The sequence below is a fragment of the Serinus canaria genome, chromosome 10 (assembly GCF_022539315.1).
Source record: "Serinus canaria isolate serCan28SL12 chromosome 10, serCan2020, whole genome shotgun sequence".
Lineage (NCBI taxonomy): Eukaryota > Metazoa > Chordata > Aves > Passeriformes > Fringillidae > Serinus > Serinus canaria.
Genome location: NC_066324.1, coordinates 12,240,660 through 12,265,180, shown reverse-complemented (window position 1 = coordinate 12,265,180; position 24,521 = coordinate 12,240,660). Strand labels below are relative to the sequence as shown.

Sequence of the window (24,521 nt, the reverse complement as noted above, 5' to 3'; positions counted from 1 at the left end):
GAAAAATACTAAGGAAAAAAGGGAGGGTGTTAAATGGCACTTTGCCAAAATCCTTGCTTTCCTAATACATTATTGTAATGCACAAAGTTTTGCAAAACATCAGAATGAGGATCTACTAGAAAGTGTGTTTTAAGCATTTAGTTGTGTATCTTGCATTCTATTTTATTTCTCCTGCCAGTCTTTGCTGAAGTGTGCTTGTTTTTATCTTTAGAAAAGAGGAGATGACTTTGAAACAGTGTCCTTCTGGCTGTCAAACACCTGCCGATTTTTGCACTGTTTGAAGCAGTACAGTGGAGAAGAGGTAAGCAGTGCTCTTATTCTGGTTTCTCTTGCTCTCCAGTACTGTTGTACAAAAGGTCTAGTCATAGTCTCTTAAAATGGCTAGACCTTTTGGAATGATGGTGACAGCATCAGTGGAAAGCACAGGGATGTAAGATTTGAACCAGCTTCCCTTTATTGCAGGCTGGGACCCAGAGTCTAGATGACACTGGGCTCCCAAAAGGGCCAGCTCAGATTGAGCAGGCCGATCTGGCAGCTGCCATTATGGTTTTTAGCAATGATTCACTGCACTCCCTATGAAAAAGGCCATATTAAGCCTTTTAGCCATACCATGGCAGAGCAGGTGATGTTTGGAGGCGGTGATATGCCCAGTTCCTCTTTTGAGCTTAATTGGGCTTTTGGCCATAGCTGGCCATGTGAAAATGTCCATGCTGGAGTGGGAGGGAGTCTTGCCTGCCAGAAAGCTGGCAGAGTTGTTCCTGTGTCACAGACCTGAAATTCTGAGTTAAGGAAGCAGATGCTGGGGGCATGACAGTTGAAAAGCAAATCCTAGCATTAGCCTCAATCAGACAAAGCTCCAAACTAAAATTTTGAGGGGCTGTGACTTAAGGCATTATTTGTCAGTTGCATGAAAAAAAAGAGCAAACACTGGGTTTTTCTAATATTTTTGTGCTCTGCTGAAGAATTAATTTCTGTTATTTTATGAATGCAGGGGTTTATGAAGCATAATACACCTCGACAAAATGAACACTGCCTCACTAATTTTGATTTAGCTGAATACAGACAAGTACTGAGTGACTTGGCTATTCAGATCTACCAACAACTTGTCCGAGTGTTGGAAAATATTCTGCAACCAATGATTGGTAAGGCAATGTTGAATTCCTTAAAATTCACAACATAGTACCAAAATGAAAATTGTGATGGTGGTAGTAGGCGTATCTTGTATTCCTTCCTAAACAGTAGAGTTTCATTAATAGTTCTTGTGGTGTTCTGTTCAGAGATGACAAGGACTATTCTGGACAGGTTGGATTAGAGGAAAAACTAAACTGTGACTGGTTTTTCTGGCAGTGCCAGAATAAATTGGTATACCTTATGCATGCTTGGCATAAATCAGGCATTTGCAGGAAGAAGCTGTCAGGACAATCTGATCTTTGTTACCCTGTCTGTTGGGAAATATCCCATGGAAAAATTAGACCTTAATTACCTGAGAACTCTTAATTTAAATGAATATGGCAAAAATGTTTAGTTGTTGTTATTGATAGCAGTGAGGAATTAAATCACAAGCAGTGATAAAGCTAACATTCAGAGAGGGCTTTTTTTTTCCATTAAGTATACTTTTCATTTTCTGTTCAGACAGTACTCCCACAGAAATTTTCATGATGCTTTCCAATCACAACATTTAAAAGAATGGAACAGCTCTCAGTTTGCTCACTCCTCTGCTCATATGACCCTAGGAGGAAAAAAGTACTTTCCTAGCTAGATTCAGACTGTCCTTTTAAGCACACATGCTGTAATCTTTGTAAAAACCCTGTGAACTTAGATTTTGCCAAACATAGTGGGGTACATAATTTCTGAAAGTCATGGTGAACTGTGGCTAGCAGAAAGCCCAGCCTGCTCTCTTTGCTTTGCTGTCTTGCCCAATATCCTTGTGTATCAGCAGTTTTCAGCCTTTACAATAATGGTGTCAACCAAATGCAGTTTCAGGAATGCTGGAGCACGAGACCATCCAAGGTGTGTCAGGGGTGAAGCCCACAGGGCTGCGGAAGAGAACGTCCAGCATTGCCGACGAGGGCACCTACACCTTGGACTCCATCATCAGGCAGCTGAACTCCTTCCACTCGGTGATGTGCCAGCATGGCATGGACCCAGAGCTGATCAAACAGGTGGTCAAGCAGATGTTCTACATCATTGGGGCTGTAACGCTCAACAACCTCCTCCTGCGCAAGGACATGTGCTCCTGGAGCAAAGGGATGCAGATAAGGTGGGACAGCTTGTACAGGTCTGTTCAGTGCCCTGCTGGAAATCCCACTGAACTCTTGATATTGCGGAATACCGTTTTGATGGAGCTGCAGATATCTGGAATATCTGTTGTTCCACATGCAAACAGGTGCAGATGGTGTTGAACTGATTTGGTGAAATTTGGTTAAAAACAGCTTAGTTGACTTTGGCCAAATCCTACCTGACATTTGAAGAAATGTGGTAGCAAATCAAAAAGTGTTTCATTATCAATTGGGAATCAGAACTGTAGGTGAAATGTTGGTAATTGCTTCTTCAGCTTTTAGAGAAGAATAGGAAACATACCTGTTGCTTTTTTTTGGATATTGGTGGTGCAGTGGATGTGTCCTTGTTTGCTGCATCCTGAGGTAAAGCCATCTGAATCATCTGCATTTCACCTCACTTGTTTGATGGATTTTACTGGCATATATCAGGAAATGTAGCCAGGGCATTCCAGTCCCTCAAGTTACATCCCAAAGCCTCACTGTAATTCAACATGGACAGAATCTCATTTGCCTTTCTTCTTGTCACATTCATGCAGTTAATAGCAACAGAAACAAATGGGAAAGACTAGTTAATGAAAATCTTTTACCATACTTTCTAACTGTTATGAAAGTGAAAATCTCTGTCTTAATTGAAAGAAAACAGTATGAAGACAAAATAACAAGACAGAAAAACACATAAGGACCAAGAAGCAGCACTGGGAAAGGGAAATTGCACATGCTTTCCATTTATCCATAATCAAGCATTAATGTTCTTGATGCTCTTACCTCTTTGTACAGATACAATGTGAGCCAACTGGAGGAATGGCTACGTGATAAAAATTTGATGAATAGTGGGGCTAAGGAAACCCTGGAACCCCTCATCCAGGCTGCACAGTTGTTGCAAGTAAAAAAGAAAACGGATGAAGATGCAGAAGCCATATGTTCAATGTGCAATGCACTGACCACTGCCCAGGTGAGCAAAGCCTCATTGTCTGTCCTGCTGTCCCTCCTGAGCAGCTCTCTGCTCTGTTGGTGTTTGCTAAAACAGATCAATTTGGAGGGGTGAAAAAAGGACCAGACCCTTTTGAGTCTGATGTTTGAGATAAGTTTTGAACAAATGAGTGGAAGCTCAATAGATTGTGCATGGTGCAGTGCTGTACACAGTCTCTCAGTTTTTGGAAATCCTTTAGAGAAAAGTCTTCATTGAAAGACATCTCTGTACTCCAGACAGCTCTGCCTAGGGGAGCAGGAATTGATCTTTGTGCCATCAGAGTTGGCATCCAGCCAAGTTGATGGACAATTCAAACAGAGCTGTTGTCTGTGAGTCTGCAAACAAGAGTGTGAAGTTACTGTACCCATTAGCCTCAAAGGCTGAACCAAGTGGGTCTCAGTAAACAGACTCCTATTTATGAAAGCTCAGATTTTGTACAGATATGTTGCACTTCTTTTTCAAACTATGCTACATTTGCACAGAGCTTGACCAGGAATAAATGGACCCAAGCATCTTTGGTGCTTACTGAACTATTCTCACCAGGAAAAGGAAGATATTTCCCTACTTCCCTACTTCCATATTTCACAGTTGTGTCAGCACTAGCCAGCTGCATTAATAAAGCCATTTTGATTTATGCATTTGTTGATTGATCAGTAACATGAACCTGAAAGTGATTGTTCTTCTTCACAGATTGTAAAAGTCCTGAATTTGTATACTCCAGTTAATGAGTTTGAAGAGAGAGTCTTGGTGTCATTTATACGTACAATACAGGTATGTCTATCTTCTCATCAAAAAATATTTAACTATTTCTAAGAAAACCTCTGATCAGCCAAAATTGTTTGCATCCTGAAATACATTCAGGAAAGTGAAAACTGTGCTTTTTAGCTATCATAGTTTATCAGCATTGAAAAGGTAATGTCAGCCTTAAAATTTAAGCAATCAGAAGTTCCTGCCTCCAGACTTGCATGAAAGTGTTAGTTTCCCTGTCACTGTGTATGAGGTTTTCAGGTGAGAGCTTTTTTATGCTTATTCATCTTTGTGCATGTAAGCTCACTTGTGTGACAACTTCTCAAGCACCAAGATTTAGATATGCAACCTTACTCAGACCTGTGTCTGAGCAGTTTTCTGTGCTTTGAAAACTCACGCCTATATCCATACCAAAGTTCTTAATTTAACCATTCTATTTTTGTATATATTGGTGAAAATGAAAAGTTTTGAAAACTCCAAAGAGAAGCAGCCAGTAGCGCAAAATTAAAGAAACAAATGTGAACTTCCTGATCTATTAGAAATTGAAGTACAGTATAGCAAGATAAGGAAATTTGGGAAGGTAGAACTGAGATAAAGCTGTAATTCCACTTACTGAAAAGATGGTTACCAGATTCTGGCCAAAATCTTCCTTTTGCAGGGAATCTAGGTATTCCCAGATTGTACTGTAAGGGGGAGATGTGCAGAACTGACGCAGATCACAGTAACTACAGTTTGAGGTCACAGTTGGTGTAAATGTGTTAGCTCAGGTTAGCACAGAGTGTGTTTGCACACACACATCTGTAAGCACAGATCAGCTTTGTAAGGTGGTTCTTACCAGTCAGCTGGCTAAGTGTCATCACTTTCTTATCTTTGCAGGTGCGTCTGCGAGACAGGAAGGACTCTCCTCAGTTGCTCATGGATGCCAAACATATCTTCCCTGTTACCTTCCCGTTCAATCCATCCTCTTTGGCTTTAGAAACCATTCAGATCCCAGCCAGCTTGGGCCTGGGCTTCATATCACGTGTGTGATCCCCAGGATGTCCTGTCAGTGTTAGATGGAGAACCAGTTGCCTGATGTCTGTACCTGTTCAAACATAGTGAGCCACTAACCCCACATTTTTCTGAACAAAAGCCTGTCTAAGCCCAGGTGTGTAGTTAAGGTAGCTGGGAACTGCACAGCAGCACCAGAGGCTGAAGGCTCGTAGAAAGATGTGCATTTGTGCTCATTTGTCACTGCACTGATGAGGACGCCACTGATTGGTACATGTCCAGAGTATGGAAATCGGGCTTGGACAAAAATTGTGTCTTCAGCTGTCTAGAGACATTTTTAGGTCTTTAGTAACATATTTAAATAGTGTAAATTAAAATCCATATGTAATCTTCTCATAGGTGGGGACCAATAGGGACAGTCACAGTCCTGGACATGGAAGACTTGACAGTAAGGCATTTTGTAGTAGAATACACAGTCACATGGGAGCCTGTTACATTTAATTTGTAAAAACTGAATGGAAAAACACAAACTGGCAATATATAAAGTTATTTCTTAAACCACTTCCTCATTTATGTCAGTTTGACATAAATTGTAGTGATAAGTCCTATAGCTCACTATATGCTCTAACATAGGTGTTTATTTGTTAGAACTGTGGTTTACCAAGCAAACAAAATCGCTGCTGCATATTCTGTTGTTTTAAATGTATGACAGTATCATACTAAGCACTAAAAATAAGACTCTTCATTTTTTGTTGTCTTATTTACAGTCTGTTGCAGTCTGTTATTTTAACTGGAATTTTGCACATTGTATCAAGTAACACCTGTAGAGGAAAATGGTAACTAAGCACAAGTAGCACACTGGAAATTACACGTTTAGTTATTTTTAAAAGTAGTTAGCTAAAAATACAGAATCTTGAAGCAAACGATCAGAAATCAGTAATGATTTTAGTATTTATTTAGGTTATGGAGTCTGTCTAATGTTGTTCTTTGTTTGTAGACCCCAGAGATGACAATGTGTATTTTAAGCATAATCTCTTGGTTTTTTGCCACTTAAAAAAAATAACAACAGAGAAAAGTCTTCGTTCACACTGGAATATGAAAGGAAAAACTTTAATAGAAAATTTCTGCAGTAGCCCTAGGCTCTCATTCTTAGAAAGGTTGACTAACAAGAAAGTTAAGTAGGTTTTGACTATGATGCTGTCACTTGACTATGATTCATGCTGATTTAATGGTTGGAAATCAGAGTGCATAATGAGAAACCGAGTTATTTTGAATGTTGCACATTTTACTGGAAAGATTTTTCTGTCTCACACATCTTGGATCTGCTATATAAATCTCACATTTCACAATGTGAGGCATATTGGAGCGTGGAAGCCTCATGTAAGGTTCCAGTTCTGTGGTGGATGGCTCAAACATAGATGTAAAAATAAAGCCACACATGTTGCTCAGTTGCGTTGTGCAATATTTTTAATGTATTATAATAATCTGCATCTTAGTGTTAACATTAATTTATTTTACAATATTGATAAATAACCTAGAGGTACACTATTAGGCTATTTGGTGCTCCTCTGTTTGCCTGCAAATTCACAGAGAAAAGATTTGCTGTTAAGCAGACTGAAACATTTCAGTTTTGTTTTACTTGAAAGGCAGACATGCTGTTTGTATGGTTGCTAAAATTGGTAATAAAGACAACATGAACTTTCTCAGTATCATTTGAAGATTCTCCTGTCATCTTGTATTCAAATGGCCCATTTTACATTTGATGGATCATGCCAGTACTTCCAAGAATTTATACTGCATTGTAAAAAGGTTCTGAATGATCTTTGCTAAATGATTTAGGTTCTCCTCTGCACCAAATACCAAACACTCCTTTTTCAAAGGTTACTTGATTTCTGAAATTCTGGCTGCTGTGAAGTGGCTGCAAATAAGGTGTAAGGTCGTTTTCAGACTGTCAGGTACTGTACTTGTGAGAATGTAATGGCAAAGCCTTCGCATCCAGTAACAGGGTTAGGAAAGAAAACATGTGAGAACATGCTGACCTCCCAATTTTTTTTCTCCTATTGAAAAACAAACAATTGGCATTACAGTATGTTCATACTCTAGATCAGGAAATGTATCCACTACTTAAGGGTTAGTGTTTAAAATGTATGCCTCAATGTATTTCTGTTTATTTTTGAAGTTTGTTTACCTGTAAAAAGCCTTATTGTATTGTTTCCTTAAAACAAGTAGTGTCTTGTAATTTATAGGTATCATCCTTAAACTCAGTGGTTTGACTGGTATTACTTTTATATCACATTAAAAGTATATGCTGCTTGACAAGTTTTAAAGGAAAATATTTTTGAGTTGGAATAGGTGTGTAGTTGGTAATTCATCTAACATTTTACATGGCAGTATTTTACATGCACTTTTCAGAAGTAAAATTTTAGTGTGAGTGTATAATATAACTTTCAACTTAGGACTAAAATCTCTTTAACCATGGAATATAATGCAGAGTTATTTTAAAAACTTTTTTTTTCCTTTGAATCATTGTTATGCTCTTTTAATGTGGACATATCTTTTATATTTTAATTTATTATCTTTTGAGATGATAGATTTTATCAGATGCTGGAAAAATACTTGTCAATGACCCCTTAGAAATATATACATTTATTCTACAGATTTTGCACAATAATTACCTCATTCAGTTTGGTGTATTTTTATTCCAGTGATCATTTTATTCTGATGTTTAGGACACAGTCTTCTATCTAAATTTTGAAAAATTGCTTCTCACACTTCAAACTGGGATGGAACATAAAAGTGCTTAAGTCAGTTAACTGAGATTAATCTATTATAGGAAAAAGTAGCATCAGCTTTATTGAAAGTGGATTGATATCCAGCAACATTTGTTCCCAACTTGGAAACACCAGCAACTGCAATTTCAAGGTCTATATGTAATTTGTGATTTAAACTGAACACATTTCAAATACCATACTAAAACTATGAGTAAACACTTGGGTTTTTTAAGATGCTGATACTTCATGCGATGAGTAAAAGCCTTTAAACATAGGTTTTCACTTGATGCCACTACAGTACATAGATGAAAAACAAAACATTGTCAGAATTACCTGAACTCTGATCTGTTGTAGTGTCTGATGTTGTACTTAGTAAATGTATGCATCATAAAAACTGTAGCCTAATAGCTATCACTGGAAAATGTCCAAATAAAAGTACAACTGTACAGTTTGTTTCAGGGTTTTTTTGGTTGGTTGGTGGCTCATGAGCTATGTCCTGGCATAGACCCCAGATGGTCACAGGGTTCCCTCTGCCTCCATGGCAGGCTTGGTGTTGACTGCCAAGGGAGTTGGTTAAAATCCGAGGATGTGTAAATACACACCCAGATAGCAGCAGTGTGCCATAAACTGCTGTGCTTATGGGAGAATGTTTTGTTCAACATAATCCATTTCTGGTTTAGGGTGTTTTGTTGTCTAATATTAACTGTTCCTGAAATAAAATTTGAGTAACAGCACTAAAACATTCCCTTGTGTGCTACGGAAGCTCCTCGTGTCAGGTGGGGAGGGCTGGTGGGTTTTGGCCTGTATCCACATGCTAAAACACGGCACTGCGGTTATTCAAGTCTTCTTCCTCATAAAGGGTACTCAACTGTAGCACTTGTTAGCACTTTAAACCTACTAAATGCACTCAGAGTTGTTCATTTTTATCTTATTCTGAGCTTGTCACAGAAATTCCTTTACAGCGCTTTGTAGGACGGTGATCAATGTTCCTGTTGGTTTTCTCCGCTGGGTCAGGACTGCTCCGCGGGGACCCTCTGGCTGTGTCCATCACTGCGGGTCCCTAGAGGTGTGTCCGGGGTGCCGGCTGTGCCAGGACGGTGAGTGGGAGCACGGGCAGAGCCGGGATCCTGCTGCCCATGGAGGCTGCCCCGCACTGCCGGGCTCGGCGGGCAGGGCCGGGGCCGGGCGGGGAGCGCCGAGCGGGGCAGGGCCGCTCCCCACGCCCCGGGGCGGGGGCCGGGCCGGGCCGCGGCACCTGCGGGACCCGCGGCGGCTCTGCGGAGCCTCGGCCGGACAGCCGCGGCTGTGCCGCGATGGCGCTGGCCGAGCTCTACACGCAGGTGAGCGGGGCTGGGCAAGGGGCCGAGGGGAAGGGGCCGTGAGGTCTTCGCTGGAGCGTGGCTGGGGAAGGGCCGAGGGGAAGGGGCTGTGAGGGCTCCGCCGGAGCGTGGCTGGGGAAGGGGAAGGGCCCAGGGCAAGGGGCCGTGAAGGCTCCTCGGGAGTGCAGGTGAACGGGGCTGGGGAAGGGCCCTGGGCAAGGGGCCGTGAAGGCTCCGCTGGAGTGCAGGTGAACGGGGCTGGGGAAGGGCCCTGGGCAAGGGGCCGTGAAGGCTCCGCTGGAGTGCAGGTGAACTGGGCTGGGGAAGGGCCCTGGGCAAGGGGCCGTGCCGGAGCGCTTGGTGCCCGCCGGCGGTGGGCACAGCGCGGAGCTGCCCGTGCGGGACACCGCACCACGGGGACACCGCACCACAGGGCACCGTGGGGAGACACGTCTCTTTGAGAAAAACCCTCCTTTAGTGAGAGTCTCGGCCTCTGGGAGCGGGTCTCGCTGTTCCAGCCAGCGATGAGGCGACGTGAAAGGTTTAACTGCCCTTCCCGGGGCGCTCAGGCTCGGAGCGCCGCGCTTTCTGTCGGGCAGATAGTGAATGTGTGCGGCAGAGCTTGGCCCTAAAGCAAAGATTCTTCCTCCTTAATGCGCCCGCTGAAACTTTTGCACAACTTTTCCCTCTTCTCCTGTAGTCACCGGAGTGTTGTGACGTATCGTTTGTTTGCTGAGCTTTAAATAACAAAACCAGCAGGGATGTGTTGGTGATTTAGTGAGCCCGTCCCTCACCTGTGGCAGCAGCAGCTGCTCCCTTGTTGCCGGGTGCTGCGGGGCCGGTGGGTCCTGCTGCTGCTGCCGCCGCGCTCGGAGCCGCTGGGAGAAGGAGCGCGGTTTTTTTCCCCAGGAATGTTGGACAGGTGAAGGGGGGAAGGAGTGCGGGTGTAACCTGACACGGAAATGAGCAAACTCCCGTCTGTTTACCTGCGAGGCAGGGTTTGGAGACAGCCAGCTCTCTAGGCTGGGTGCGTTTGCCAATGGAGGCTCCTGCGACTCCAGGGGCCTTTCCTGAAGAATCAGTGCTTTTATCACTTTCTCCTTCCTCCCTTTCTCGTCCTTGACCTAGTGTAGTTCATTTTCTTGCATGGGAACATGCTCTGTGCCCCTGAGGCTGTTTGCTGGTGATATTCTAACTCACAAAGAATAACAGCGAACAAAGAATTCAGTTTAACAAGCACTTTTTGTAAGCCAGGAGGAGATCAGCATAATGTAGGAATGATACAAATAACAATTTATAGTTGGATAAACATAGAAAACTGAAATGTAAAGCTAATTTAGCCATGTCTTTCATGTGGCTATTAAATAATACTTGATGAGCTGGGCCTTTGTCCCCTTGGTCAGATAAATGAAAACATTGCCATTACAGTTGTTTAGGGTTGTTTAGAAAATGTCTGATTTTGGATATTGTGTGAAAAATGCCATCATGCTGAAAGCATCAGCATGGAGGTGTCATGGAAGCAGCTGAGGTTTCCATGGTTGTTCATCTCCTGATGAGCACCAGCGTGGTGTGTGGCTCACTAGAAAGGTCCATGTCTGTTCTTAGAGATACTCGAAACCTTGGCTGGAGAAGTCCCTGAGCAGCACAGGCTAACTCACAGGATGTTCTTGTGCAAGTCCCTCCTACCCTAAATTGTTTGGTGGTGATCCTTGGGGTTAGAATCAAGGCAGCTACAGCTGTGCAGTGCAGTTTGCAGGGACCTCTGTAGGCACCCACCATGGTTCAGTGGGGTTCTTGAGGCAGAGACACTCATGTTCTGGGGATCTACCGGAGCTTCCAAGGCTCCTTCCAGACTGGAGAGGGAAAAAGTCCTTTGTGCCAAAACCAACAGTTGCAGCACCAAAAGGAAAGGGAATACAAGTCCCCAAGGGATCTGTGGGTCTGCTCACACTCCATGAAATGGTGACTAATATTAATTTTTCAAGTAAGCAGCTGCAGCAGTTCTCATAGGTTTATTTAAACAGCTTGTTTCAACTGACCATGAATATAGCTAGGGTGAGGCAATTAAGGGAAGGGTTTTGGCTATCAGAACAGAAGGATGCTGGAAAGAGTATACATTACAGTTTCTTGTGTGAGTAGGGACAACAATGTCATTTTGTCAAACCCTATCAGGAATAGAAGGACACACTCCACATCAGTAAAGTAATTCCCTACTCCTGAGGTTTCCAGCTGTGTTATATCCTTTTAAGGAACGTTGTTTCCCATTGCTTCTCATGTAAAGCCTTTAAAGAAGCTGCTTTTGCTTCTGCATTTGACTTCAGCATAGGAGAACTAAATGGTTCAAACAGCATAATTTACATTCACTTTTTTTTTCTAAATATCTGTGCTTCAGTAGATTACAGATGCCTTGTTGGGATGGAGCTAAAGTATGCCAGTTGATTGCTTGTAAAGAAAGAAACCAGCCAGTAGTCTTTGAAGTTTGTCCTAGAGCGGGGAAAGATGTTTGGAGGTTGCACTTCAGTCCCATTAAAAGAAAGGGAACTGTGCAGTCTTTCTTAGGTATGACAATGTGCCTATGGCAAAATGCATTCTGAGTTCAGTGTCCTATCCTTGAATTCAGGGAAGTGATTGTCCATAGCTGATTGTCTGAATTCTGATAATGAGATGCTTCCTCTGGTTCTCACTTATTTGAACCCTCGTAGAAACAGGGTCTCTCCCTTAACCATGTTTATTCTTTGTTCAGTGTTAGAGGATTTGAAGAGCCTGGCAACAGTCTGGCCCTTGCTCACCTTCCTGCATGCTCTGTTGTTGTGCAGACCCTGCTCTGAACAGGCGCAGAATATGCATGTCTGAAATTAATGAGTCTGCTTTCTTTTTTTATTCTTTCATGAAAAATAAAAAAAAACACCAAAAAAAAGTCCTGCAGTACAGAGCTAATAATAAACTCCAAAAGTCCTGGGATGGGGTTGCACTTGATGTTTGAAAGGTATTTTTAATGCTAGCCTGGCATTACAATAGTAGCTAAGCTAACTTATTGTCTTGTTTTTCTGTTACAGTACAATAGGGTTTGGATCCCTGATAATGAAGAAGTTTGGCAGTCTGCAGAAATCACAAAAAACTACAAAGCTGGAGACAGTTTTCTCCATGTGCAATTAGAAGATGGAACTGTAAGGAGAAGTCTGAATTATTGTGGAGTTTGCTGAGATATGTTTATGCAGAAACATAGCACTCACCATCCTGGGATCTAAATAACATATATATAAATATTTCCCTTTTTCATCATATTGCAGTTGGTACAGTACACATCTGCTGCCCAAAAATATGAGGAGTGCAATTCCACTGTCTGTATACGTTAGAGTGGAGAACATACCTCAAAGATTGCTTTGGAGACAAGCCCTGAAACTCATCCTAAACTGAAGTGAAAATCAGAAGTGCAGGGCAGGCATAGTTCTCTCTCACAGAGCCAGCTTTTTCTTTTTTAGTTGGTTTGTGTAAGATTGTTAATTTTAGTATCCAAGTTCTTTACAGATTTAATACTTTGAAAGCATTTCTGTATTTCTGCATTCCTGTTCCATAAAGATAAATACTAAAGGTGTGATTAAATGGATTTGTTGAAAGAAGCAGAAGTGAGTTTTAAACTTTCTGTAAAGAAAACTGAGGTGTTGCAGGTAAGGATATTTATAGAGCTAACTTGATTTCTGCCCAGGTCTGTACTTTCATTCATTTGCAGCTGATCTATTATTCTTCTCTGTACTTGAAATATGCCTGTTTTTAGAGAGCTGAACATGTCAAATTTTTACAGATTTCAATACAAAATATTGTAAATAAAGAGAATGAGGCTTTTCATAAGCAACAAACAGCTCCAATTCTCCCAAGTTCAGTGGGATGTATGGAATCAATGAAATAGAAGATCAGACAGGGTTCCATCAACTCTACAACTTCATGTAAAGGTAGAAGATTTGTATTTATGCAAACAGAATGCATTTTTAATATTTCAAGTAATTTTTGTTGGTAGGAGCTGAGTTACCCTGTTGATCCAGCTGCTTTGCCACCACTACGAAATCCTGACATACTTGTTGGTGAAAATGATCTCACTGCACTCAGTTACCTGCACGAACCAGCTGTTCTACACAATCTTAAAATTCGTTTTGTGGAGTCTAAGCTTATCTACACATATAGTGGTAAGCTAAGTGAAATGAAGAGTTTTAAAAAAAATCTTCTTAAAAAAGTATTAATCTTGATTCAGTTTGCAATTGACGTGTGTAATGTTTTCCTGAAGTGTATTTTAGCTCATGTTAACTGGTTTTATATGTTAGTATAAACTTGATTGTTCATCAGCACATTCTACCTAGAAAATATTGCTACTTTGTATTATTTCAACTGCCAAAACCAGGTGTTTCATGTAACTAACCTGTGTTTTATTTTTGTTTTGTACACTTGGCTGCAGGGATAATTCTGGTTGCAATAAACCCCTATAAGCAGCTGCCAATATATGGAGATGCCATTATCCATGCATATAGTGGGCAAAACATGGGGGACATGGATCCACACATATTTGCTGTGGCAGAAGAAGCATACAAGCAAATGGCAAGGTTCAGTATGTTATTTAATGTCCATAAATAACTCTTGAAGTCTAGTGGCAGTCAGTGTTAATTGTCATTTAATTTTACTGTGTATGTGCCACTGGCTATTAGGAATACCTTTAAACACGTAGCTTAATTAGAGGAGAAGGAATTCCTTAACCAACTGAGGAATTTCTAGAATCAAAACTATTTTCATTCTTGATGAGGGGTGAAACTTAGTGAATAGAATGACATCAACCTAGAGGTTACAGCTGAGGAGGAGAAAGAGAAGAGTAGATGTAAGATGGAACTGAAGTATGAGACTTGGGCACAGCTGTGATTTCAAACATTGTTTCATATGTGTAATTCCTACTTTTGTACGTGCCCTTTAGATATGTCTGACATAAACTGTCTGATTATTTGGTTTTAGAAATAACAAAAATCAGTCCATTATAGTCAGTGGAGAATCAGGAGCTGGAAAGACTGTGTCTGCAAGGTATACGATGAGATACTTTGCCACTGTGAGTAAGTCAAGCAGCAATGCTCATGTGGAGGATAAAGTACTGGCATCCAATCCAATAACCGAGGTAAGTTTGGGAGAGTGTCTCTCAAATCTGTACTCATCAAGGGAAGAATTCTGGGAGCTTCTGGGAAATATTTTTGAAATCTTTAGGGGTGCTTCATCTGTCTGAGTTGGATATTTATATTCAGATTTAAGCCTCTGAATGTTAGTGATGGAAAGAGGTGGTCAGCCCCAGGAACAGCCGGTCCTGTCTGATTTACCAGTGGCCCTTTGGAGGTGTTACTTTGCTTAATTAGATGATGATGTAACAATATTGAACAAGTTGATTGGTTTTATTACTTGGACCCTTATGCTGGGTAAGTATACTTTGTCTAATTTTCAGTTTATGTAGTATTTTACTATTTGACTTGTGGCTTGTCTTCGGTTTTGGGCCTCAAAATATAAGTAACACAGTTCAGTGTTTGATCAGAGATTGATCCCTGAGCACCTTTGATTTTAGAAACTTTTAGCTGACTCAAGTTTTGACAAAGTTATACTTATGAGAGATGTGAGTAAAGCAAATTGTAAAAGTTTATAATTGTTGTAGGCTGTGGGCAATGCAAAAACCACACGGAATGATAACAGCAGTCGATTTGGAAAGTACACTGAAATCAGTTTTGATCAGAATTACCAAATCATTGGAGCTAACATGAGAACATACCTGCTTGAGAAATCAAGAGTTGTATTTCAGGTGGGTAAAATAAAGTCTAAAATAGTCAAGGTCAATTCTGATGCACTATACTAGTTCTATATTGAAAATGTTATGTGAAGTTCTGAAGAGTATACCCAATCAACATTTGATTTATTTTTTAACAGAAGCTCATATTATTTATGATAAGTTACTTTATTCCATGTTCTTTCTTTTGTTAATGCTTCTCAGGGACAAATCCCTGACATAACTGCAAATCTGTAACTTGTGGTTACAACAGTAAAAGAGGCCAATTGTGTCTGGAAAGGAACAGCATATATGGGGCAGAGAGAGTGTGAGTGAAAAAATGGCTGAAAATTTATAAGGCCAAGCCTTATTTCATGTGACTCACTTCAATGTCATGGCTTATGATAATATACTGAAGAAGGTATTTAATTTTATAAAATGGATTTACAAAGGTTTCTTTTTTAGTAGTATTGTAACTTTTTAAGTACACTGAAAAGTACTTCTGTGTATCTTCTGCCCTGAAGGATGGTTTGGAAATTGAGAGTTTTTTGAGTTCCCACAGGGCAGTGTTTCAGCTGATGCTCCTACACATCTTTTTGTTACAGCATTTGCAGTTCTTATTAGTAGATGATTGTTAAGCTGAAGAAATTATTAACATCCTTGGGGAAAGAACTATGCATATTGGCAGTGGAAATAAAGTATACTTGAATGTATCACTTTCAAAGGTCTTGCTAAGATGGGCCATTTGAATAATAAGCAATTTCTTTGCTAACCTATCTTGCACCAGAATTTAGCCTTCAGTTGTCATTATCACTTTACAGTAGTGTTGAATATCAGGTGTTTTTCAGTTTGTTTCTTCATTTTGTTGTTAAATTTTTTCCTTTATTTTACAGTCAGAAAATGAAAGGAACTACCATATATTTTATCAGTTGTGTGCATCTGCTATGCAGCCTGAATATGAACATCTCAAATTGGGTAGGTCTCAAGAAAATAACCTGCTCTTCACTTTTGTAGTGCAGCATTTTAAGGCTTGGTTTTCAAGTGCTAGGATGTTTAGTGCATTACAGCATAAATCTCACAGCCTTAAAACAGGACCTGCATTTTAAAGTCACTTAGCTGTTAATCCTGCTGGTTTTGAACTTGGTAGCAAATCCCTGGAAACTCAAATAGTGCACAATCAAGTGCTTTGGAAATCTTATTCTCCTACTTTCTGTAGTGACAGATACTATGACAGCCTAGGGACTTGATTCATTTATCTACAGAGAAGCTGGGACAAGCAGCATTTAGGTGTATGTTTACACAGTCTCCGTTCCAGTTTGTTTATATGATGGATATTAAGATTTCTAGGAATTATGAATACTTATTTGTGTCAGCTTAATTGAGTTGGGCACATGGATTTCTCTCAGAAAAAAAGAGGACCTCCAGCTTGTCACTGAAACGTTGTATTCTGACAGCATCTTTAGGGTTTTTTGTGTTTCAAAAGCTTTAACAAGTGGCTCTCCCCAGTCCCTGATCTTTGCAGAATTACAAGATTTGCTTCTTTTCTACAGGAAGTGCAGAAGAATTTAACTACACACGAATGGGTGGCAGCACTGTAATAGAAGGGGTTGATGACAGAGCAAATATGGTGGAGACTCAGAAGACATTTGCCTTGCTGGGTAAATCCTTTGGGATACATTTTCAGTAGATTTTTTTTCCCTGAAATGGGCAAAGCTGTATTGTTTCTGAAATACCCAAAATGTTAGTAGTAATTACCAAAGTAGTTTTTTTATAGCTTGTCCATTGTGGTTGGTCTGTTTTCAAAGTGCTGGGCAGGAGCAATTAGCAATTGGTGTTAATTGTTACTGGTCAGAAGAATTGAGGGCTGGAGTCTTCTTGGCCATAAACTAACATGCTGTGACAGAAGTGGAATTAGAAGCTTCTTTGCCCCAGTAAAAGCTTATGTAAAAGCTAAATCAGACTTGAGCTGGCACTTGGGGAGGTACAGGAACTTATGCCCAATCTATCATCAGATCAGACAGGCAGAAAATTGGCAGAACCAAGGATATGCATCCTACTCTGCAGAGATGCTGTACAATTCTTGGCTGCACAACAAAGCAAGTAACCCAGCATTGTTCTGCTTTAATTAATTGTACTGTTTCTGTGTATTTCAAATAATCAAGGAATGTTTTTTTAGGTCTGAAGAGGGATTTTCAGATGGATGTTTTTAAAATGCTGGCAGCAATCCTGCACCTTGGCAATGTGGAAATAGCAGCTGTTGGAGATGAAAGATCATCCATCAGTGTAAGGAAGTAGCTCATTCAGATACCAACATTTTCTATTCTATTTTATGCCAGAAGTGCTTTAGCAATAGTTTCTCTCATATCTGGGGCTCAGAGCAGCATTAAATCTGGTGTACTAAGCTTGACTGATTTCTCCATCTCCATCTGTGTGGAATTGCAGGGAGTGTTCACACAGATGCTGTTCTGTGCCCAGCTTCAGAAAGTGTTAACAAAAGGCAAAGTGTGGCTAAGAGTACTCCACATCCAATTGATCCACAGCTGCTGGAAAATCCATTTTGGAACTTTCTGCAGGATGCAGGAACCAGAGCATAGTCAAAGCTGATCAGAATGTGTCCCAGAAAGCTATGCAAGTCTAAAAGGAAAGAACACCTAAAAATAGACCAAAGCAACTTTCTTTCAGTGTCTTAATCCAAAACATCTCATCCAGTACAAGTTTTTCTCTCCTGTACCAGAAGTTCTATCCAGTATTATTTGCTTTAGCTCATCTTGCTATTTTGCCAGATGAAGAAGTGAATACAGCCCTTTGCCTGTCTAAAAATAAAAAGGCCATAGTTTGGTGGCAGCAGAGCAAGGATTTCACTTTCTGAACAACAGTTAAAGAATTAAATGTACCCTAATAATATTTATTGATCTTCTTTAAAGATGGAAGATAAGCATCTCAGTATATTCTGTGAGCTTCTGGATTTAAACTGTGACAAAATGGCCCGGTGGCTGTGCCACAGGAAGATTGTCACCACCTCTGAGACCGTGGTGAAGCCCATGACAAGGGCCCAGGCTGTCAACGCCAGGGATGCCCTGGCAAAGAAGATCTACTCCCACTTATTTGACTTCATTGTGGAAAGAATTAATCAAGCTCTGCAGTTCCCTGGCAAACAGCACACCTTCATTGGTGTTTTGGATATTTATGGGTAAGAATATCTCTGGAAACAGAGTGCCTTTTCTTTGGAGTAGATAAAAAGGCACCTTTTTGTGCTGGTAATGAGTTTGGAGGGGCTTGTTTTATTAAAAGGTCATGGTCATGTAAGTTCTTTAGCACCCAGATTAGTGGAAATCCTCTGCTACTATAAATACCATATTTTTTTTTTTAATTTAGCTTCTGATATGATACTTTTAGATTTATTATTTCTGGTAACATTAGCTTTTAGAGAAGTTTTGAAATTCCTTAGTATCTTCATTAGTTTTATCATTAGTTAATTGTCTTAGAAACAGTAGGATATCTGCAAAGAGTTTCAAGGATGTTGCCATTTGATTTTGATGTCAAAAGATTTTTTTTTCTTGTTGAATTGTGTTTTAGATTTGAAACATTTGATGTGAACAGTTTTGAACAGTTTTGTATCAATTATGCTAATGAAAAACTACAGCAGCAATTTAACCTGGTATGTTCTTTTTTTGTTACAGTTCTTTATCTTATTTTGCTCCAGGGTGGATATGAGTAAATGCTATTTGTGCTAGAATGATGGATATTTCTGGATAGTGACTATCCAGTAATAAATAAAAATATTTTATTTTTATATGTAAGAATAGGTACACATATATAAAAATGAAAATTTTGAAGTTTATTTTCTTAGACAGACAGACATACAATATACTCCAGAACATAACTTTTTCTATCATATGTGTACAACAATTATGCACATGCAGACACTGTACTTATTTTCCCTTAATTGTAACCTTCTTTATGTTTTCATAAATCTTGCAAATCCAGCATGTCTTTAAACTTGAACAAGAAGAATATATGAAGGAAGATATCCCATGGACTTTAATAGACTTTTATGACAACCAGCCTGTCATTGACCTTATTGAAGCTAAAATGGGAATTTTAGAACTTCTGGATGAAGAATGCTTGGTAATTTACTCATTAAAAAAAACAAAAAACAACAAAAAAAAAACTGTATAGATTTTACAAGTGGGGTTTGTTTGCAATCCATATTTTCCCCTTTTCAATGGGAAATAGAGCATTTTCTTCAGAAAAGGAACATTAATGTTTGCTCTCTATTTGTCAATCTTGACTGTAAATTACTTATTCTGTTTTCTCTTATAGTATTAAGAACCTAAAGCTGGATCTCAGAACTTAGCTGGAAGTAAGGCAGCAGTGGGAGCTCATCCCTGTGGGGCAGTGCAGGACTGGAGCAGGCTGGGCAGGAGTGCAGTGGGATCCTCATCCTTCCTCACCTCCTGCACTGGAGGCAAAGCAGCAGTCTGCTGCTGGTAGTCTTGCTCCAAGCAGGAATTTGGACTGCTCAGTCCCCAGGGGGCTCTTCCATCAATATTTTTTAAATTTGATTAGTCCACAAATCACTGCTTTTTGATACAAAACCTTGTGGATTAATATAACCTTCTTTCCAAAAATGATTTGCTGCTGGTGGGTCTGGAGAGACAAGAACTGGTTATCAGGCTTGTAATTCACTGAAGGGGATTTATGCAGAGTGTTTATTGACAGTCAGCAGCTCTGCTGCTCCAACAGCCCAGTTTGTTAAAGAGATTGCCCTTCTTATTCTTACAGTTGCCTCATGGAAAAGATGAAAACTGGCTTCAAAAGCTATATAATAATTTTGTCAATAAAAACGCACTCTTTGAAAAGCCAAGGATGTCAAACACTTCTTTCATCATTCAACACTTTGCTGATAAGGTAGAGTGTCAACAACCCAGTATTGTTCCCTGTGTCTCTAGCAGTTGCTCATTCAGAAAAAAAAACCAAATGTAGGAAATAGGAAATATTAACCACACCTGTTTGGAACTTCTATAAAATGGTTCTCCAATACATAGTGCCATTCCTTTATTGGTAATACTGCCTATAACATACCATTTAAATGTAAGAAGTCCTTAGGATAAAGAATTTAGGAGTATTAAAAAAATCATCAAGATAAAAAAGCAGAAAAATAACAAAATTTATAAATGGAACAGTTATAGTTGTAGTGCATATACATTTTAGTCTCAGTTATTTACATTTCAGATGTAGTATTCCTTTTAGTGCCTTGATTTGAAATCATAGAATAATGAAGAAAGGAGGAAAGAAGTTCCTAATGAAGGCAGAAGGATTTGGATTCTGGCAGTTCGTCCTGCTTCTGAGTTTGCAGGTTGCATGTATGTAATCCTGAGATAATGGAATTGGGAAAAGCAGAATTTCAGCCATCATGTTTGAGATTAATAAAGAGCTCTTAGCTACCACAGCTGAGAGAGTAAAAATTATTGTTTTGCCAACTGTTTGTTTACGTGTTGCTGAAAAGTTAATGATTTCACCTGTTTGCACAGGTAGAATATAAATGTGAAGGATTTCTGGAAAAAAACAGAGATACAGTACACGAAGTATTGATTGAAATCTTGAAAGAGAGCAAGGTTTGTTACAAACAGTAATGATTAATCTTCTGAATACCTGATTTTACTGGAGTTAATGCAGATCTGATTTTAAAATGTTTTTTTATGATATACAGATTTTTAATAGGTTGATAGTCTTAATTTTTATTGATATTATAGAAGTGTGGGGTTTTACCATCAAATAATATACAAGATGAAAATACCTCCAGGAAGTGAAAGTGTTGCACTCCCTTCATATATGGAAGTGTTTCACTCCCTTTGCTAGTTATGCTGGAGTTTTCTTTTAGTATCTCCCTTCAAGAGCATTTTGTAATCCTTGTAAGTGAAAAACTTTTTTTTTTCCTCCTGTAGTCATTACATGCAGCTTTTATAGGTAGTTTATCATTAACAACTGCCTTTGTTTATTCTTCAGAAGAGATTAAGAGAATGCCAGGGCAAGGAAAACATCAGGTGTCTTATGTGTGCCTGCCACTTCCCACCTGCTTGTCCCTTTGAAGTCTATAGCCTTGAGACTTCAGGATTACTCTTAAGCTAACTTCATCTGACCTGAAAATATATTCTTAATTTAAATTGCATATTGTGAAAACACAGCCTTAAGTGCTCTTATTTTTAGCTCTGCTCTGTATTTATGTCTGTATTTGCTTATATTGAAATAGCTTTTGCAGGCTGCTTTCACAGATGTTGGGTTCTGTGTATGAAATGTGTGAGTGCTGCATAATAGAATCATTGCAACTCTTTTTTAAGTTGTTGTTTGTTTGATACCCAGTTCAAAATCCTGCAGTATCTGGCCTAAGTATTAAGGGGTTTACATTTTTTTTTAAATAGTAAATGTAATTTTAATTAAAATGGTGCTGCAGTTACACGGTGTTTAACTCTGGTTCTTTCGCCACACTTTTAGTTTCATCTGTGTGCAAATTTTTTTCAAGACAGTCCAGTGTCCATCTCACCTTTCAGTTCAGCTATAAACATCAAATCTGCCAGACCTGTTCTGAAATCACCCAACAAACAGCTCCGGACCACTGTGGGCAGTAAGGTACCCCACAAACCTGCTATTCTCTGGTGTTTGTACTTGCTGGGAAATGCTGGACAGTCTGGCACTGGGTTCTGCCACTCTTCATGGGGGACTGTCCAGCTTTCAGGACAGCAGGAGCCACAGAACAGTGCTCCAGGTCTGGGTATAAGAGGTGTGTTTATTTTGTATATGGGAGGCTGTTTGGTACAGCCACAATCTTAAATTTCCTGCATTTAAGATCTAAACCCTATTTCCCAGTGTGCAGCTAAAACCTATCAAATAACTAAAAGACCAAGATTTGACTTTTTACTGAAATGTTTCATTAGCAAAACTCTTATGTCTGGTATTTTCCAGTTCAGGAATTCTTTGTCTTTGCTTATGGTGACACTCAATGCAACCACTCCTCATTATGTGAGATGCATAAAGCCAAATGATGAGAAATTGCCTTTTGAGTAAGTATGTTAGCTGTGCTCAGCTGTGTTTTACTGTATCACTGTAGTGATGTGTCAGCAAGCTAAATTCTCATTGTGGAGGAACTTCCCATACAGAACATGGTTTTCCTTCCCAGATAGCTGAATTTGAAAAAAATACTGCCTTACAAAAATTGAATGTTGAAGTGTCATTATTGTTACCTTAAAAATCCTTTAACCTAATCATTTTCAAGTTAGTTACTAGTGCTTGTGTATTTGTCAGAATAACCTGTGAGCAGGAGTTAGCTTTGATGCAGCTGTTGGTCTCTTTTTGGGCAGACCTGTGGAAGCACTCTGGTGTCAGCTATACAACTTCCAGCTGGCAGGCAGTGCAATGACAAATTAAATTAAAGCCTTTATCATATATGAGTAGGAGGGAGGAGGCCAGCTTTGACTCTAAACTCAATCTTTTAAGTATGTTAGCTCATTTTCTTGTAGCCATACAAAATCTTTCCATGCAAAACACGTTACTGATGATATTATATCACTATCATTGCAGTGAGCTCTCATGATTCTGCAGTGAGGGCAGAAATAGCTTGGATAATGTAAAAATATGTCAGAATTAGACTAGAAGAGTGCACCAAGAGCTTCTGAAAGAACACTGTAGTCATCTGCCAGCCACAGAGGTCTCTTGGCTAGTACTGAATTGACATTGGTGGTGTGCTCTGTGGGCATATCAGCTCTGGTCCAGAGCAGGAAGGAGACTTTCCATGCCTTGTGTTTGCAATTTTGAACCCAGGTATTAATGAACAAGTCCAGATTTATTCATAATGAATGAGATAAAAAACACCTGGAGAGTTTCTTCTTAATGGGCTGTTGAGGGGGTTTTATTCTGTGTATGTTTGTGTTGAGAGTGGAACTATTCTTTACCACTTGCTGCTATGAGCTGTCACAGTTAATAGGAAAGGAAATAGGAATTTTAGTGAGATAAATAAATACAGTCTTCCTTTGGTTTTGAGAAAGAAACAGAAAACCCAGATTTCTCAATATATTTTTCCTTTTAATATATGGTATGGAGTAAGACACTATATAAGAAGCAGGGAGCTTTGTGTCCTATGAGCAGAAATACAAATCCAGTTGGTAAAACGGTTCTAATTATTACAGCATGCCAAACCCAGCAGAAAGGCAAAGTATAACACTGCTTTTTCTTTTTAGGTTTGATTCCAAGAGAGTTGCTCAGCAGCTGCGAGCATGTGGTGTTTTGGAAACCATTCGGATTAGTGCACAGAGCTACCCATCCAGGTATGGATAGCAGTGAGCCTTCCTGTGCCAAAAAACACCTACTTGTCTGTTAATGAAATTAATATGTTAACTTCTAATTTTCCAGGTGGACTTATATTGAGTTTTTCAGCCGCTACAGCATTCTTATGACACAGCAGGAACTCTCCATGAATGATAAGAAACAGATTTGCAAGATTGTTTTGCAGAGGCTGATCCAGGTTGGTTTGTCTGCACCAACCAATAGATGTATTACAGCATCTATTAGTAATAAAAGGTCTCTTTTGCCAAGAGTAGTATCTCTCCTCAGGCAGGAAAGGTATTTACATTATTGCTGTTTTTCCTGGTTCTCTGTGCTGTACCCAGGCTTGTGGGTCAGTAACCTTGTGCTGTGACATTCATGATGTGGCCATAGACAGAGAATTTAATCACTCTGTGCTTGATATTGTCACTTGCAAAATGGAAGTGATCCTGTATTTATAAACCAGTAAAGAGTAAATGGTATACATTTGTCAAGTATTACAAGCACAAGAGGGGTTTTGATGTTGGAATGCAGCTTATTGAAGAGCTGTTCAAAAATTTGCTATTTTGCATGTTGCTTCTGTTTGTTAGGTGAGCCTGTGGTGGTGAGGCTGGTCCTGGTCAAGCCAGCAAGCCAGGTCTGAGCTCAGATTCAGGGATGTATGACAACAAACACAGGCACACTTGCTGAGTAGCCCTAGCACAGGTCATAGGGGGAGAGCTGGAACTTAAAAGCAGCCTCACCCCGAGTTTTTGCTCACACAGCTCACTGGTTCCAGGCTAGAAACGTGCATCAAAAGGTGCTGCGGAGCCCATGGAACCAGACCTGTAGGAGGAGGTGAAGAGGTTGCTTTAAAGGCCTAGATGATAAGTCCAGAGCCTTCCTTTAATTTTAGATGATGAGTGTACAACTTTTGATGTTGTTCTCTGTGTCTTTCCTGCTAAGTGGGTTTTCCCCCCTACACACTCCTATCTACATAGCAGGCAGAGAGGATTTTCTTATTTAGGAAGATGGTGTCTTGAAGCAGAGCTTGCTTGAAGTGACAGTGTATAAAAGGAAGAGACTATCTGGTCTACAAAAATGAGCTAAAAACTTAACGTACCTACTGTTTTCTCTTTTCAGGATCATAACCAATATCAGTTTGGGAGAACAAAGATATTTTTCAGGGCGGGACAGGTGGCCTACTTGGAGAAGCTGCGCTCAGACAAGCTGCGGCAGGCGTGCACGCTGCTCCAGCGGCGCGTGCGGGGCTGGCTGCAGCGCAGGCGGTTCCTGGCCGTGCGCCGCGCAGCGCTCACCGTGCAGCAGTACTTCCGCGGGCAGCGCACCGTCAGGTACCCCTGCCTG

General features: G+C 40.1%; 2 protein-coding genes across 2 annotated transcripts in view; both read left to right on the top strand.

Moving 5' to 3' along the window:
• The window catches only part of MYO5A (myosin VA), a 98,580-nt gene extending 90,372 nt beyond the window's left edge, over nucleotides 1–8,208 (top strand). Inside the window, exons 36-41 of the mRNA XM_050978369.1 lie at nucleotides 212–301; nucleotides 992–1,142; nucleotides 1,978–2,260; nucleotides 3,057–3,231; nucleotides 3,940–4,020; nucleotides 4,873–8,208. Of these exons, the coding sequence (XP_050834326.1) occupies nucleotides 212–301; nucleotides 992–1,142; nucleotides 1,978–2,260; nucleotides 3,057–3,231; nucleotides 3,940–4,020; nucleotides 4,873–5,025 (933 nt within the window). The 3' untranslated portion in view covers nucleotides 5,026–8,208. The remainder of the gene's footprint in view (nucleotides 1–211; nucleotides 302–991; nucleotides 1,143–1,977; nucleotides 2,261–3,056; nucleotides 3,232–3,939; nucleotides 4,021–4,872) is intronic.
• Nucleotides 8,209–9,011: 803 nt separating this feature from the next.
• The window catches only part of MYO5C (myosin VC), a 35,671-nt gene continuing 20,161 nt past the window's right edge, over nucleotides 9,012–24,521 (top strand). The window contains exons 1-19 of the mRNA XM_030228595.2: nucleotides 9,012–9,097; nucleotides 12,133–12,243; nucleotides 13,092–13,257; nucleotides 13,524–13,668; nucleotides 14,069–14,225; nucleotides 14,748–14,891; nucleotides 15,749–15,830; nucleotides 16,406–16,513; nucleotides 17,032–17,138; nucleotides 17,780–18,045; nucleotides 18,432–18,513; nucleotides 18,843–18,983; nucleotides 19,641–19,766; nucleotides 20,390–20,473; nucleotides 21,351–21,485; nucleotides 21,819–21,916; nucleotides 23,090–23,176; nucleotides 23,262–23,373; nucleotides 24,297–24,508. Of these exons, the coding sequence (XP_030084455.2) occupies nucleotides 9,071–9,097; nucleotides 12,133–12,243; nucleotides 13,092–13,257; nucleotides 13,524–13,668; nucleotides 14,069–14,225; nucleotides 14,748–14,891; nucleotides 15,749–15,830; nucleotides 16,406–16,513; nucleotides 17,032–17,138; nucleotides 17,780–18,045; nucleotides 18,432–18,513; nucleotides 18,843–18,983; nucleotides 19,641–19,766; nucleotides 20,390–20,473; nucleotides 21,351–21,485; nucleotides 21,819–21,916; nucleotides 23,090–23,176; nucleotides 23,262–23,373; nucleotides 24,297–24,508 (2,390 nt within the window). The 5' untranslated portion in view covers nucleotides 9,012–9,070. The remainder of the gene's footprint in view (nucleotides 9,098–12,132; nucleotides 12,244–13,091; nucleotides 13,258–13,523; nucleotides 13,669–14,068; nucleotides 14,226–14,747; nucleotides 14,892–15,748; nucleotides 15,831–16,405; nucleotides 16,514–17,031; nucleotides 17,139–17,779; nucleotides 18,046–18,431; nucleotides 18,514–18,842; nucleotides 18,984–19,640; nucleotides 19,767–20,389; nucleotides 20,474–21,350; nucleotides 21,486–21,818; nucleotides 21,917–23,089; nucleotides 23,177–23,261; nucleotides 23,374–24,296; nucleotides 24,509–24,521) is intronic.